Source organism: Mycteria americana, chromosome 13 (genome assembly GCF_035582795.1).
Source record: "Mycteria americana isolate JAX WOST 10 ecotype Jacksonville Zoo and Gardens chromosome 13, USCA_MyAme_1.0, whole genome shotgun sequence".
Taxonomy (NCBI): domain Eukaryota; kingdom Metazoa; phylum Chordata; class Aves; order Ciconiiformes; family Ciconiidae; genus Mycteria; species Mycteria americana.
The window spans coordinates 16,225,221-16,240,813 of NC_134377.1; the positions used below are offsets into that span (position 1 = coordinate 16,225,221).

The 15,593-nt window shown below is 42.2% G+C and overlaps 1 protein-coding gene across 22 annotated transcripts in view; it reads left to right on the top strand.

The window, feature by feature from the left end:
- FBRSL1 (fibrosin like 1) overlaps positions 1–15,593 on the top strand; it is a 554,989-nt gene that overhangs the window by 148,728 nt on the left and 390,668 nt on the right. For all 22 annotated transcript variants that reach the window (XM_075516665.1, XM_075516674.1, XM_075516686.1 and 19 more), the window contains exon 2: positions 1,534–1,734. In XM_075516665.1, coding sequence (XP_075372780.1) covers positions 1,534–1,734 — 201 coding nt within the window. The remainder of the gene's footprint in view (positions 1–1,533; positions 1,735–15,593) is intronic.

A 15,593-nucleotide genomic window follows, 5' to 3' on the forward strand; every position in this document is an offset into this window, starting at 1 on the left:
TTGGGGTGGGGGTTGTATCTTTGGGGGTTTTGCAACTTGCTGTATATATGTGTGATTTAAGAGGAGCTTGCCAGCCACACAGGACCCCTGTGCAAGGTGTATAGAGATTGGGTGCTGGCCAATTGTCTTTGAGCCTGGGTTGGAATAGGAAACAGCTGTATGTATTTGATCGCTGTGATTCAAATTTCAATCTTTCTGTGACCCTAAAGAGTCGGTGCATCAGGGAAGGGTAACTTTAAACAGTGAGTGATTTGGAGCGGAATCAGCATGTTGCACACTGAGGCAGTCAATTCACTAATTAAACGAGAGGGGGAGGAAGTAATCTAGAGCAATCAGCAGGGCATTTCATCCCAGTTCCTAATTTTCTTTTTTGTTGGGCTTTAGTTTTTGAGAGACTAGAGAGCTAATGATTTTCATGAGCTCTTTTGCAGTCCTGAAGGTGTGTGTGTTGACGTGAGCAAGTTGTATTGCGAGTTCCATTCATGTAGGGTACAAATGTCCGTGACGTGATTGCTTGAGTCAGAAGCGAGGCATTTAGAAAAGGCGGGGGGTGAGGCATTTAGAAAAGTTTATGTGGCCGAAGTTGGCAAATTTGGGCATGGTAGACAGTTCTTTTAAGGTATCTCCTAATCAGATATATTTACCTCGCATAAAAAATTAATTGGGATAGAGATTCTGCAAAACGTTCCAAAAAGAGTTTAGTTTTTACCCTTGAGCAGTTAATAAAAGGCATCGGGCAAAAATGCGTCTAGCTGTAGTGAACTAATGTCATAGTGATTTGGCATGTTATTTCTTAAACTCTTTTTCTGTGTGGTGTGTGTAGGGGGAGAGGTCGATACGTTGTCACCAAGAGTTCGGCTTTCAGTCCTCAAAGATGCCAGGGATAGCAGTAGGAATTCCCTTCTCTGATCTGACTTCCTACGTTAATCATCATGACATGACATACCCGCTTTTAAACTGTGCTTAGATTGTATGTTATAGTCCTGATTCAGGGCAGACACTTAACACTTAGAAGTGTTCAGCCTCTGTTATGTGTTTGGATCCCATTGATCTCGGCTTGCTTATTGAATGCATGGTAGGCTTTAGAAGTGCATTTCTCCATATGAATGCTACTGTGAATCAGAGACTGTCAGGCCCAAGAGGGGTCTGATATGTTGCTTTCTGAGATCAGAAACAAAACAAAATAAAAACCACCTCTGTTTCAGTTGAACAGTTAAAGGCTTTCCTTCAGGATGCTGACTTGTTCTTGTGCTGTTGACGTATGGTTCCTGAATTAATCTGAAGCAAGCTCATTTTCATAACTAGTTCCAGCATCTCTGAAATTAATCAAACACATAGCCTGGAGAGTATTCATCCTAATCTAATCTAAAATTACTGTTTGCATTGTGCGTGCCTAATTATTCATCTTAAGTCATCTCTGGAAAGAACATGCTGTCTTGTTTGTGTTTTTATTCAGTATTTATACTGCTTAATGCTTAAAAGTAGTCTCAAAGAACTTAAAGAACTTACTATTTTTTTTCCCCTCCTTTACAGAAGGACATGTCGCTAAAGCCTCAGGAGCGGAAGGAGAAATGGGAGAGGCATCCAGGAAAGAAACCTAGAGAATCTGAAAACTGTGTGTCTGCTGAGCCGAGTGAAAATGGCCATAACAATGATGCTGGGAGCTCTGAGAGAGAGGCAGAAAGAGGCAAAGAACGGATGAAGAAGAAACTCCCCTTGAAGCTATCCAAACAGGTAGGGAAATTATTTCTCATCTGAAGCGACTGTATCGTGACATTGGCCACTGTGAAATGTTGTCCTGCTGGTAGGTTGGGGTTGTTAATGTAACTGGCTTCTCTGGTAACTTGTGCTGGTGAAAACAATGTCTCTTATAAGACTTCTGGCCAAGTGCACAAATCCTGTCTTGTGGGCAAGTTTCATAAGCTAAAATGGAAGACCAGGTGTGCTGGGAAACATAGGAAGGAAGGAGCAGACCTGCCTTGTATCCTGCAACTTTGAGACAGTGCGGTAATTCACACCATAGGTTTGTGGCTCTTAACAGTCTTAGACACAAACAGAAATCATCAATCGGATCATAGCCTTCTTTGGGGAGGACATGCTTGTTAATGTGCACCTGGAAGTTGCGAACACGAATATGTCCATCTCATGAATCGAGTTCACGTGCCCCCAAAACAGTATGTTGAGAAGGAGAGAATATTCAAGTATTTTAGCAGTGGAAAGTCAGTTTGGAGGAAGTTGTGCTCTGGGGAGTCTTTTCGCTGTGCCCTTCTAAAATATGGTAGAGCATTAATGAATTAAGAGTTGTCATGCTGGAGGGGATGATTGCGGAGACTCCCAATGAACCGCATAGCCGGGGAGGTGATAAAGAAGAGGCACTATGGCTGGCAGGCGATTTATCACTTAACTGCTGCTCAGCAGGGAGATTTGTTGGTGACTCAGTGCTCATTCATCAGTTTGAAATCCACATGGCACAGCAGCCTGTATCTATGAACAAACACTTTCCCAGTTGTCCGTTAACATGGTGCCAAATGGCAGCCAGTGGGAAGACCAGTGTACTTGACCCTCCAGCATTTATTCTGAGCGAAGAAGTACCCTACGATGAAAAACTGTTTTTTTATTTTTTCATTCTTCGTGATGGAGAGAAAAAGAGCTGTTTAACCCAAGCACACCTTCTGTTCTGTGAAACTAGTTCTGTATGTGTGCCAGACAACGAAAGGTTGAATTGTCCAGTTATTGGAAGTGGTTTTCCAGACTTTGAATATTCTAGGATTTGAAAGGATCGTTAAGGTTATCTAATGTAACCTCCTGCATAACTTCTCCACCACACACAATCTTTTGTGATTGTGTTGTAGCATATTCATTCAGAAGGGCTCATCACATTTTACGTTAGAAATTCTAATGATCTGCTCATGGCCCCACTCTTCTGGTGGCTAATTGTTCTCATTAATAAATTAGCAGACTTTTGTTTTCTTCCTTTTGATAAAAAAAATAGTTGGAATAATTCAGTACAAATAACTTCTGTAAAGTTGTTAGTACTTTTCTGCTTGCAAACATTTAGGTAGCAAATCATGTAACCGTGCACTCCTAGTAAAATATTTGCCAGGTTTGTTTTCTTTAACTCCCCAAAGTGATACCAAATGTTTTGGTTTTAGACTCATCAGTGTATATACATAGTTAAAATATATCAAGTTTCTTGTTCGTTTTTGCTGGTAGCTGAGTGATAGGGTTTCAGTTCCCCCTCTGGTTACAGGTGCAATGAGTTTGTGCACATTAAAATGACTCTTTATTATGAGTGAATAGATGCACATTTTAGTTTCGATGAAATTTTGAGCAACTAGGATCCTTTTCTTGGCATCCAAACCCACAAAATGCTAAGCGTGTATTTTGCCAGAAGTCCCTGGCTTTGATATAAAATGTTCAGAAGCAATAGTGCTGGACGGTATTCCTGCCTGCGGCTTACACCAGGATTGTGGCACTGTGCTTCACCAGCTCCTCTGCCTCTGCCTTTGTAAAGCTGCTGTTGTGTCAGGGTTTTTTTTATTTACGTGAAAAGGCCCCAAACACCAATCCAGCAACCCTTGAAAAGTACACATAAAGCTGGCTCACTTTCCGCTCTAGTCCCTGGAGTAACCTTACAAATGCTCACGGTGCAACTGAGAGCGGTACAGTGCGAGTGTGGAAACAAGGAGCACCGCAGGAGGTGATTAGGTCTGAATTGCCACCAAAATCCCTCTAACATGAAAGCCTGGCTTCAGTAAATACCGCCTTTCTATGGGTTAGAGAGTTGTTCCTTCAGGCCTAAAATTACGCTGCAGCGAGTTCAGTGCGTTTCAGGTGTTTGCAGCGTTGTGGATGTGTGAGGCCGCGCTCTGCCGGGCAGCGGGGAGGTCCCCTCTTGCTGGAGCTGGGGTGAACTGGTTCCTCACCCACTGCAGAGGAGGAAAGGGTTGTTAGTAGTGACATCTTCTACATGAAATGTAAAACTAAGTTTCAAGTAGTTGTGGCAACTAGGGATTTCACGACACTTCCTTAGCAATCTTTGGGGTAAGAGGTTTTGTTACACTGGCCAAACTCCAGTTTCTGTAATTATATGCTGCTGCCTTAGTTTACCAAACATTTAGATTATTTGTATTTCAGCTCTGAAAAATGAGGACACTGTTATCTGTTTCTTCTGGCTAGTTTTTGGCTGCTATCAGTGATTAAATAGGGTATTTGCTGCCACATTCATGAAAACCCAAATTCATCTTTCATTGTTTAATCTTTTTTTTTACTGTAAGTATAAGTAACAAATGCCAAAAAGAGCGAGGAGCTTGCACAAAGAGTATAAAGTAAAACCTGTGATGAGTGACTCATTAATACACTGTGCCTCTTTAAACAAGTCACACTTAGAATTCATCTTTTATTGAAAAGGGAGGGTTTTAAATACCTTTTATTATCCTAGCTGATGTAGTTGTGAAAACCAGACAAGTTTTCGAGTCTGTAAGGTTGATGAAAGTAGCAACAAAATCTAAGCTAGATAAACTAAGCTATTCTTAGTTCAAACTAATTATGCAAATTATATAGACAAGTTCAATAATTTTTCCTTTTTTTAATAACCACAAACTTCACACCTAGAATTCTGGCATTTCCTGCCAAGCTGTCTAGACAAATTGGCTGTAATACTAAGTTCCCTGGAATTTGGGGGTGATTTTTGCATCTCAGGGTGATTAAACATAGGTTTATACCTAATTTGGAAAGCTTACTGTAATTAATGCTAATTATATTGAGATGTTGCTTAGAAATTACTGTTCAATGTGAAGCTTTCCTTACACTCTCATCCCTTCTCTTCACAATGCTACTGAATTGTCATCTTTTCTGTGCAGCCTCCTCTAATAAATCAAATTGGGCATTATAATTATGGCATTCTGCTAATCCTTGTAGAGAGGTGCAAAGTGGTAAGCTGATTTGAGTGCCAGGTTGTCTGCTTTGTTTAGAAAATTAGATTAATACTTCGCTCCTTTTGACAAAGCATCCAGTTTCCTATTTTCTCCTGAATATTTGGTTCTTCCGTACCTCAGGGTGTAGGGAGAGGGTTGTGGGAGCCGATCTGTCCTTTCCAGCCTATTACTCCAACTGTGTATAAAAATAATTCACACACATTTATCTCTTGCTGTAACCAAGCAGAGGGGAAAAAAGGGCATTTCAAACAGATATAGGTTCTTCGGCCAAAGATTGGTCAGGATTTGGGGCTGTTCTCAACGATGTGCGCAGGGAAAGGTGCCGACTTGAAACTGCTGCTCTCTGATGGGAATCAACAAAACCTTTCACAGACATCAGGGGTATGTCAAGGAATGAGAAAGTGTTTCAAGCTGTGACATATTTTAGTGTAGCCACACTGGCCTGCAGTAAAGGTTGCCCCTTTGAAAGTGTGTAGTTGCCTCCAACAAGGGAGCATTTGTTGGAAATGGAGTCACTGCCTTTTTTAAAAGCCATGTCCAAGACTAACCCAGTGGTTTGTGGAAGGGAATCCCCATGGTTGGATGTATAATTCACTTAGATGAAGTAGGAGGTAGATACAAGATGAAAGTTCCAGTTACGCTTCCTTGCGTTGTCCGGAATCATTCTTCTAGGCTTTGCAGAGTCACCCTTTCAACTTTGAGTCTGTCTTTCATTAGCCTTAGCTGAGCTGTTTTGCTCTTTTCTGGGTTCGTTTTTGGAGTTGCTTATTTGTCTGAATGTCTGAGCAGCCTGGCTATAGAACAGTGGGTTTCTTCTGAGATTCAGGACCCATTGCCATTTCTGTATGTAGAGTAAAAATGGGCTGACCTCCTTCTGAAAAGAGTTGGAGAGAAATCGGAAAGACTTGCTGATATTTCAGGCTAGCTTAACCTCAAGTTCTGTGGTTAGTCAGCTCGGGAGCATCACAGTGTGTTGAATATGTTTAGATGTTAAATGCGGCTGTAATAACACTCTGTTCTGCAAATAGTCATTTGTCATGAAGATGAGTGTCTTACACCTCCTCCTTCCTTTTCTCACCCACTGCTTAAATCACCCGAGATGAGGAAGAGTCTCAAAGCAGCTGAGGAGAACAGGGTGGTGTAGCATGTATTTAGTGCTCATCAATAGCGTGCTGGGTTTGGAGCATGGGAGGAGGGGGCAAGAAAGCTAACGCTGTCATGTTGCTCTGGAGGTGTGACATCTCTGTGACTTCAGCAGAGCTTCCTGGAGGGAGGGAAAGCAGAGTTAATTCCTGTGCCTCATTCACTCCCCAGCCTTCGTCAAACTGCTGAGCATTATTGATGATTAATGTATATTGTTGCTGTGGCTCTTGCTGGACTGGAACTGCTAAATTACATTAACATGTTTGATTACCTATTCATGTGATTTTTCTGTGATGCTCATCAGCTCGTTATCCAACATTCATTGATGAATGTAACACCCTCCCCTGCCCCCCAGGAGAACACCGCTCTGGGTTACTGCTGATCTGAGCTAAAGGTGATATGCTAAGTCATTTTCCATCCAGGGTGCACATTGTTTCTTCTGATGTCTAGGTGAAAATTGATAGTGTGTCTGCAAACCAGTTACATACCCTTGGCTCCATTTTGTGGTGGTGCTGGTACTGAAAGGCTATAGGCTTTTCCCAAGGTAGAGAGAAACAGTCTAGAAACTCGTTCGGCTAATGAAATGCCTCATGTGGAAAATCTCCTTTGGCATCATACTGCTTGTGCTGATGGTTGGGCAATAGGAGCACGTAGCTGCTTGATTTTTACTTGTATTTTTCCAGATAATGATAAATGGTAAATCAAAAACTTGGCTGTGCTTTTGAAGCCACTGGTGGGCTGGAGGCAGAGTGTTTGCTTAGAGATGCAGAGTTTGGAGACTGAAGCGTACCTTTCTTAGCTGAGGTTCAGCAGCCATGTAGGAGAGTGAGTCCAAAAAATAAGCTTTGGAGTCTTTGTCTAGGCCAGAGGACAGGTATGGATACGCCTGTCCTTCCATGTCTTAATAATATAGTGTTTGGAAGCTGAATTGTGTCTAAGAGGGTCTAAATATAGCAGTAACTTATTCTATTACCTTCGGTATCTCAGGCTATTAAAAGTAAATGAATTCTAGGCAGCCAACTTACAAAAAAAAAAAGGGGGGGGGGGGAAGGCTGCCTTTAATGTGGGTTTTGGGGATTGGTTTGGTTTGGTGTATGCTGCTTTGGTGTTTGCATTTCACTGCTTTTGAACACTGAAATTATACAAACCGGTTTCTTTTTGTTTCTAATTGATGTTACCCTTTTTGTTAGCAGATATTGTTATTTAAATGTTCTTTGAAACTAAACAACAAAGCAAAAGGAAAAAAAAGTCCATTTTCTTTTAATCAGGAAAATGTTGCTTCATGTATTGCTTAAAACCAGGATCCATTTCTACCTTTGTAAGTACAAGAATTTACAATTTGGACATGAAAGCTCTGTACCAATTAGTTTTAAGTACGCATTTATGATTGCTAGGAGAGTTGGGCTGTTAACATAGCACATGTTATCTGCGTGAAGTCTCTCTACCACTGACTCCAGCCAGGCTGTCTGGAAATGCGGGGAGGTGGCTTTGGTTGGTGCTTTGATTCCCTTCAGCTTGAGCCAAGGACAGCAGCGGAGGCCTGGTCCGGCGAGGTGTGGTGCTCCGATTCAGCAAGGCCTTTCCAAGCACGTGCTCGCTTTTAAACATGTGAACAGTCTCGCTGGCTTCAAAGCTCTTAATGAGGTTGTAGTGCTGGCAGCCCTGTCCAGGGGGATTTCGGAGGAGGTCCTTATTTCCGGCTGAGTAGGGCTGCACGGCACAGACACAGATGGCCTTGCCTTGCTCTCTCACGCTAATCTGCAAGTGCAGAGACTTCACAGCTGCCTGGGAAACCACTGGGGAGTAACGGTGCAAAGTACTGAAATGGGCAATACAGTATTTAGTCATTAGGTTTGCTAATCCAAGGCCTAAAATCAGCCTCATTTCAATCAATAGCAATCTGTTTGCGCTGTCAGGAACTAATTTAAAAATCTGCTTTAAGTCCTGGTTAGGCACTTGATATTCTGTTTTCTGCATCAAAGTAGAGGGGAAGCGGTGGGCATAGCACAGCAGTGGCAGGAGGAGGAAAAATCCTTTGTAAATAAATACTGGATGTTTATTTCCCAAATGAAACCCTGCTATTACAAAGAAGTGCTGTTGTTCTTGCTAAATTTATCCAAGAATTCGTCGAGATTCTTGAAGTGGCTGCAGAGCCCACTCTGCAACAGAGGGCAAACTTCACAGTATGTTTATTTTCTTCAGTGTTTCTTTAAAGTGCTGTACGAACCTTAGACAATTAAAGTTTGTGTTATAGATGTGGCACAGGTAACTTCATCACGGGATTGCAGCCATCTTTTGAGAGCTACAGCACAGCTTCTGTAACAGGTCTCTGTAACATACTGCCTTCAGGAGGAGTAGTGCAAAAATAGTGCCATAAAACCACTGGGAACTACAGCCGGAGAAGGCCTTTGCTTAAGCTGGAAAATATATTTCAAAACCCTCTGCGGTTCTGATAGGGAAACATAAATTGAGGAGACAATGTTTATTAGCATTGCGGGGGGGAATCCAACTGTTTTTAGACTAACACTGAAGCATGAAACAGAAGCATATGCTGGATTTTACTGCACTGCAAATATTATTTTCTGAACGGAGTGATGTAAAGTGTGTTTTGGCTGCTGAAAGTGTTATACGTAGGAGAATGTGGCTTTGTGTTTTTCACAGCATACTTATTCACTTGTCTGGACCAGTGGGTTCCCCTTTCCTAGCTGACCCTCACTTGCCAATACTGCTGCTCCACATGTCCCACTTGTCCCTGCTTTTGTAGGACCCGCCTGATCCTCCCGGAGAGGCTCAGCTGCCTCTGACCGCCGCTCCTTGGTCTGCCCCAGCCCAGGAGCGCAGCTGGGGGACGCTGGCTCTGTGCTGGGTCGGGCAGGGCTTGCTCACCTGGACCAGCACCTTACTGCCATGGGCTTTGCTCCTGCTTGGGTGGGGACTGCTCGCGGGTGGCAGAGCAAGCAGAGGTTGGGTGGCCGTGGGGATGGGGATGCAGTGTCTCACCACATGCACTCTGCTCCCTGCTTTGTATTTAAGGATCACAACGCTGTTGTGATAGTATTGACCCTGCTGGGTTCAGAAGCGGACCCTGAGGCTTTGCCTGCAGCATTGGCTTCCACCTTCTTTGTCCCTGCTTTTCCTCTTCTCCAAAATTCCCATCTGTCCTCATTCACCTCTCCCACTTAACAGCATTTGGGCAACAGCAATGTGTTCAGGCCTCCAGATGGCTGCTGGCATTTTTAACATGTGTTAGAGCAGGTCTAGAGAGCACGGTGATTAAAGCACTGGATGCTACCAGTGCTTTCTCTGCACTGGGACTTCTTATGCTACCTCTAGTGGAGCTGAACCACAGTGTCTTCAGGGGCCTTATGTCTCCATCTCAGTTCCCCATCTGAGAAGATGCGATAGCTGCAGACCCAGTGAAGTGTGGCCAAACAGACCTCGGTAACTCGAGATGCGCACAGGCGTTTCCTAAAAGGAGCAATCTGGAGGAAGCGGTTCAGAGCAGCTCTCATCTCACAAGACTCGTCCCTAGCAAACAGGGAAGATTTGACCTGACATTCCTGGTGTTTTCAAAGTTAAAAAAGGTCAGAAAATTGAAGTGATAGGAAGATAGTTAAGTCACACTGCTGCAGTGTAAGAAAGTTATGTTGTATGTATGTGAAGAATCAAACCAGTTATAAGCTCCATGTTTTAAAACTCCTGCAGGTCACCTTTAACTTCTTTGCCTGCAGTTAGATGACTGATAAGGACCTTAGGTCACATTTGCTTAAATATAGCCTCAGACAAGAGCAGAAAAAAAGAGAAACAAAGCAATCCTCTCTTCTCGCTGATGTTCTGTAAGTAGCTGTGAATGAATCTCATTACAATGGCTTCTTTTGAAAGGGAGAAATAAAAAGGAAATTTCATTGCTAACAACTTGTGTGGCATCAGACGCTATAAAAAAGGTTGTTGGTGGTCATTGGTTACATTGTTATAAACGAAGAGCTAAATGGTTTGTAATTTAGAGAAGGGGATTTAATTACATGAAGTAATTTACAGGAAGCTATAACCACTTGTATCTTTTTCTCTGTTGAATTTAATTGGTTGATACAGTGCACAAAGTCTTCTTTCTTTTCCTTTTTCCCTCCTCTTTTTTTTTTTTTTGTTTTTTTTTTTTTGTTTGTTTTTTGTTTTATTTGTATATTTGCTTTTGGAGAAGAGAAGGCACCAAGATAGAGCACTTCTGTTGTAGCTCATGATTGCAGCAAATTGAAGAATGGAGAAACACGGTACTGTTAGAATGGTGCTCTGTCTCCGGCTAGTCCTGGTAGCGTGTGCTATTTGAAGGGATTCAGAGCCTTGGCTGGAGGTTTTCCTTGTACATCTCTTCATGACGGTCAGATAGGGCACGTTCTGGGTGTCCTATGAGCTGTGTAGAGCCCCTTCTCCGGGGTGTAATGCAGATGCCACAGAAGAGGCTAGGACCTAGAAGCAGCTGAAGCAACCATGACATTTTTGCATGTTGTTTTTCTGGTTTGGACAAGAAGTGTCTAAAGGGTTGTTCCATCTTGATTTAAGTACTAGCTGCCTAATATTTTAGCTAGCTTTGCACAAGGGTTTAGGATCTGTTACCTAATTGTAGCCCCCTTTCTCCGGCATGCACCAAATATCTGCAGTAAAATAGAAAGCCTATGAATGGCAGCAGGTAGAGTATGGTACCTTGTGATCATTCCTGTAATTTTGGGGATGATCACAGGTATTTTTTTGTGTGTGTGAAACAAGCATGGTAGATGTAGACGGACAATATTCTTCCTGTAGCATGCTTATCACTGTAATAACTAAACCATCTGCACAGCTCCAGTCTAAATCTGAGCTGATTTAAACCAAACATAAAAACGACATCCTAATGTCACTTGTGGTTGAGGCAGAATAAATATCTTTTTCATGAGATACTGTTACTTTCAACATGCAGAACTTGTCCTTGCTTACTGCTGGGCATGGATCTCCATTTCTGCGAGACTGCTGGGATGGGTGCACCAGGAGCTGTAGCAGAATCGCTTTGGCAGTTGCCAGTCTTTGCCTGAAGTCATGTAATGGCACTGGTCCAGCTCACTTGGCTTTCCTCGTGGAAGCGTATCAAAAATGATGCTGTTTTCCATCTCTCAGTTGCTCTCGCCTCACAAACTGCAGCCTCGGGCAGTGTTACCCACATCCCTCGACCTCTTTTCAGTGTAGATTCTTAAGGGAGCTAATTTTCATACTTCTGCCTGATGCATGGTTTACATGAGCTGTTGAAAATATACATAGCTTGAGTAAGCACGTCTTTGGTTTGAAGACATCTTTTAGGTAAAATAAATACTTTTTTTTTTCCCTTTAGTCCTTCAAGCAAGGTTACTAGTAGCTCTTCAGGTGAATGCCATGCACTATTTATTTGGCAAAGTCAGTCCGTGAAACCTATGCTATTTTCTCTAACGTTTTGTCTAAAAGAAGCTGAAGAATTAAGTAAAGCCAGCAGGGGTTTGTGACAGATTTAAAGCTCTTCGAAGCTTACTGGTTGAGGGAGTCCTAAGGCGTAGTCAGGTATGTATATATCTTTTAACTCAAGAGTTGAAATATGCCCTGTCTGTATGTAGGTTTTTTCAGCTGTTAGCACTGTAAATTGATTCTAAAATTTTTCTGAAGTTGAGCCTTGAAATGAATTTTTTTTTTTTTTTTTTTTTTTTTTAATCCTAGCAAGGAGGATATTTTGAATGTTAAGTTTAGGAATTATACATATAAACTCTTCTTATAATTATATCCAAAAGGGTGGTGGTTGTTTTGTTTGGTTTGGTTTGGTTTTTTTTCTGGTAGCTTCCTCTCAATTTTGTTTCTTTGCAGTTGGAGTTGTTGAGATTACAAAGTAAAGTATTATTTGGGTAGCTGCTGGATTCTGAAAGTTAGTGTCTAAAGTCAATTATGTAAATATGTGCAGGTTTTTTAATTTAAAAACAAATCTTTCATCTTCACCCTTCCTTCCACATTCCACTTTCTCCTGGTTAAAGGCTTTGATTTTGGCACTAGGGAAAGGAGCACAGGCTTGATTCTTCCTTCAGCTGCAGATCCAATGCAAGTTAAAGTTGAAGACTAGTAATAGGTTTCATTTTGCACTCTCTAATGTTTCCTCTTACAGCCCTGCTTGACTCATTGACACTGAATAGTAAAAACAAGGAAAAAACCTTTTCCAGGAGAAACCTTATCCACTGGAATAATACTGCTAAAAGAATCCAAGGACGAGGTAATGGATCAAGTAGTGGATGCTGTCCAGGGCAGCTAGAATAACAGTGCTGTGATGAATAGCCCTCTGATGCTGTAATATTGCAGCCTCCTGGAAGGTGGTGCTGGATCTCATAAAGTTGTCTTTCTGTTGGTTCTCAAAACTTTTGAGTGGCCATAGGGCAATATTTTGTAATTTAACATGACATTTATTGGCTGTAGTGTCAGTCATAGGTATCTTTTTGGAGTTAGTATCTCAGTCCTTTAGGATCGAAGATGGAGATAGTTCAGCTGGTCAGATAGGTCTGCTGTGGAGTACATCTGCAGCTTTGACATTAAAAAAAAAAAAGTGCTTTTCAGTTATTTTTCAGCTCATATGGAGCGATTTCAGTCTACAAAGGTGTAAAGGGGGACAACACGAAGGAAGAGAGTCATATTACAAGTGTTGCCTGAATTGAGGTTTTTTAACTTGCTCCTCATTTGTACGTGTGCTCTTTTTCTTCCAGGTGCATACTGCCAAAACCTATAATATAAAAATAAAAAAAGTTATTCTTTGCTTACCCCATAGGGAATAATCCCTACAGCAGAGAACAAAGTCTAGATCCACAAAACCTGAACCCCATTCTGAAAAGCTGAATTCAGTGCTTTCCCAGCACACATCCGTGCTCTCCTGTAAGAGGGGCTGGCAGTACGGCCCTGAGCGTTACTGGGGGACGTGGTGGCATAGTGGCTGCTTGCCATTTTAGATTGCTTCCCCATTTTCCTCTCTTGCTTTCCTTGCGACTGGCTCATTTTGTTCATAAAGCAGCTTGTAATTGAGTGTTTGACAAAGAAGTGTTTACAAGCAGTGTTTCTTGTGCATAACTGCCTAGCTGAGGGGAATAACAATTTGGGTCTGAATTTCAGCCCTCCTTTGTCACTGTCGTATCATCGTCAGTGGCGGTGCTGTCTCTGCTTAAAGAGAAAGATGGATTAAAATTGTTTTGGGGTATGGCACTGGAGTGGGGAATGCATGCTCTTTGAAGAAGCTTGTGACTGTTCCTTGTGGCCCATGCTTGTTCTTTGTTCGTGTCTTGGTTTTGGACCACACCAAGGTGTGTGCTAATTACCGTGTGTGGTGACTTCTGGGTTTTTAGAGGTGGAGCCTGCTAATTTAGGGGGAATTTTATTCCAGTCATAGGAAATGTAAAAGTTGGAGTTCTGCCAGGTTTTAAGACTTCTCTAGCCATTGTGTGGGGTGAGATGCTATAGACTGTAGCTGTCCTAATCTGGGAACATGGTTGGAGTTCAGTCTTCATGGGTTGAAACCTACAGTGCAGACGGGACCTGTTTTATCAAAATAAAAGTCTCATTTAGCTATCGCTCAGAAGGAAAAGGACTCTAGGATCAAGCTTTTTAGTGCAGGCAGCATGTGGGTGTTTCAATTGTCCATGCCAAAACCCTTCTGCAAATTACGCCAACTGGGCAGGGTGTGGAGGGAACAGAAGCAATGAAGTTATGCATGAGTAAGGAACAGCTCAGGCTTTATTTAGACCCATTATAGGTCATTTGCAAAGGGTACTTTTTTTTTGGGGGGTGGGGGTGGGTGTCTTTTAAAGGGGCTGCTCATTCCATGTTTGCAGGAATTACCATGTTTAATCAGCACATAGTGAATAAGCAAAGACAGTCCCAAGAATCCAAGAATCTCTACTAATAGCTGGAGGCACCCGGAGCTCCGGTCTGACTCCAAGTTGCGGGGCTGAATAGGGCAGTTCCCATTAATGTCAGTGCCAGTCCATGACTAAAACCCGCATGTAGAGATGAAAATAAATCACAATATATGAAACAAAAGTCATGCAGTTGGGCATGAGTAAGAGTGGTACTCAGCCATTTTGGCCAATGAGATTAACTCCTTCCCTGCTGCTTGAGTGCAAGCAGGAAGCGATTTCTGTAGCAAGTCTACTAGTATCAAGTCTGCGTTTCTGGGTATAGTCGTTACTTAATGGTCGACACTGATCTGTTGAGCAAAAATAGATAAACAGTCACAGCTTTACTGACAAACTAGGAGTAGGTTAATGCGATGGCTACACTGCCAGGAGCATCTCTGAATTAGTGTTATTGCTTGTCAGAGTGCTTTGACCGTAGCTATGTACTGAATTGTTAAATTCTTGTATAAAGAAGACCACATGACACTCACATCCAGAGTGCCTTTTATTTGTCCTCATGCAAAATAGCTTTGCAGGTGTTTGTTAAGACATCTTCCCAATCCCCTTAGCCTTGTTCTGAATCATCCTCATGCATTGAGTAGCTTGGTAAATAAACAGTATGTTTTTATATGCCTGTACAAATGCTGGTCTCTTACAGTCCTTTGCAGCTAGATATTCCCTCCCTGTTTACCTGACTTGTCAAGAGCAGAGGGAGAAGAAAAATGTCTTTGTGACAGCTATTTTTTTTTCCTTACAGTGAAGCAAAGGAATAAAGGGATTATTTTTTTTTCCCCAGACAGTCTACCCACAGCAGCAGCACCAGGGACCTCTAGTAAATTGATCAAGGGACACATTTGACCTTAGGGCTGCTTGTTAGAGAACATTGTTATAGGCATGTTGTAATAGCAGATGTAATAAAGTCTACATTGTCCCAGAGAAAAAAAAGAAGTAGTATGTTTTTTTGTGGTTTGTTTGGGTTTTTGTGTGTGTGTGCGTGTTATTTAGTAGGAACTGAGTTGTTGTCTGGCAGCCTTGGGTCACCTCAAATAGGTATAAGCCTAAGGCAAAGCCAAAGGCAGATGAGTTACAGAATAAGTTGTACAGGAACTTGACAAATACCTGGTTGTTATTGTTTATTGAAACTGAGAGTGCAGGGAAGAATTTGGTTTATGAAAAATTATTTCAATTGCAAAATGAAAAAGATTGTGAGTTGTGTCAAGAAATTAGCAGTGATGTAGACCCTGGAGGCTTGCCCTTCGGTAGCTCTGCCCTTAACTGGAAGATGAGCATTCATGCATACTAGGCTTTTGGTCCTACAGAGCTTGGAACGGCAGCTGTTGGATGTTCCTCAGAACCATCCCGTTGATGAGGGCTGGATTAGGAGGGTGCGGAAGTGGGAGCTCTTACAGACTTGTGAAGTCTTTTGGTAAGAGCCAGCTTTGCTTAAAAAAGAGAGTAAGCTCTCCGCTACTCAAGTCTTGTAAACACAAATAAAAAAAGATGCTCTTAAAAGAAATTACCACCACAAGGATTCAATTAGTTGAGAGCCTAAATCCCAGTGACTTGTTGATAAGATATGCTCCTCGCTCACTTAAGC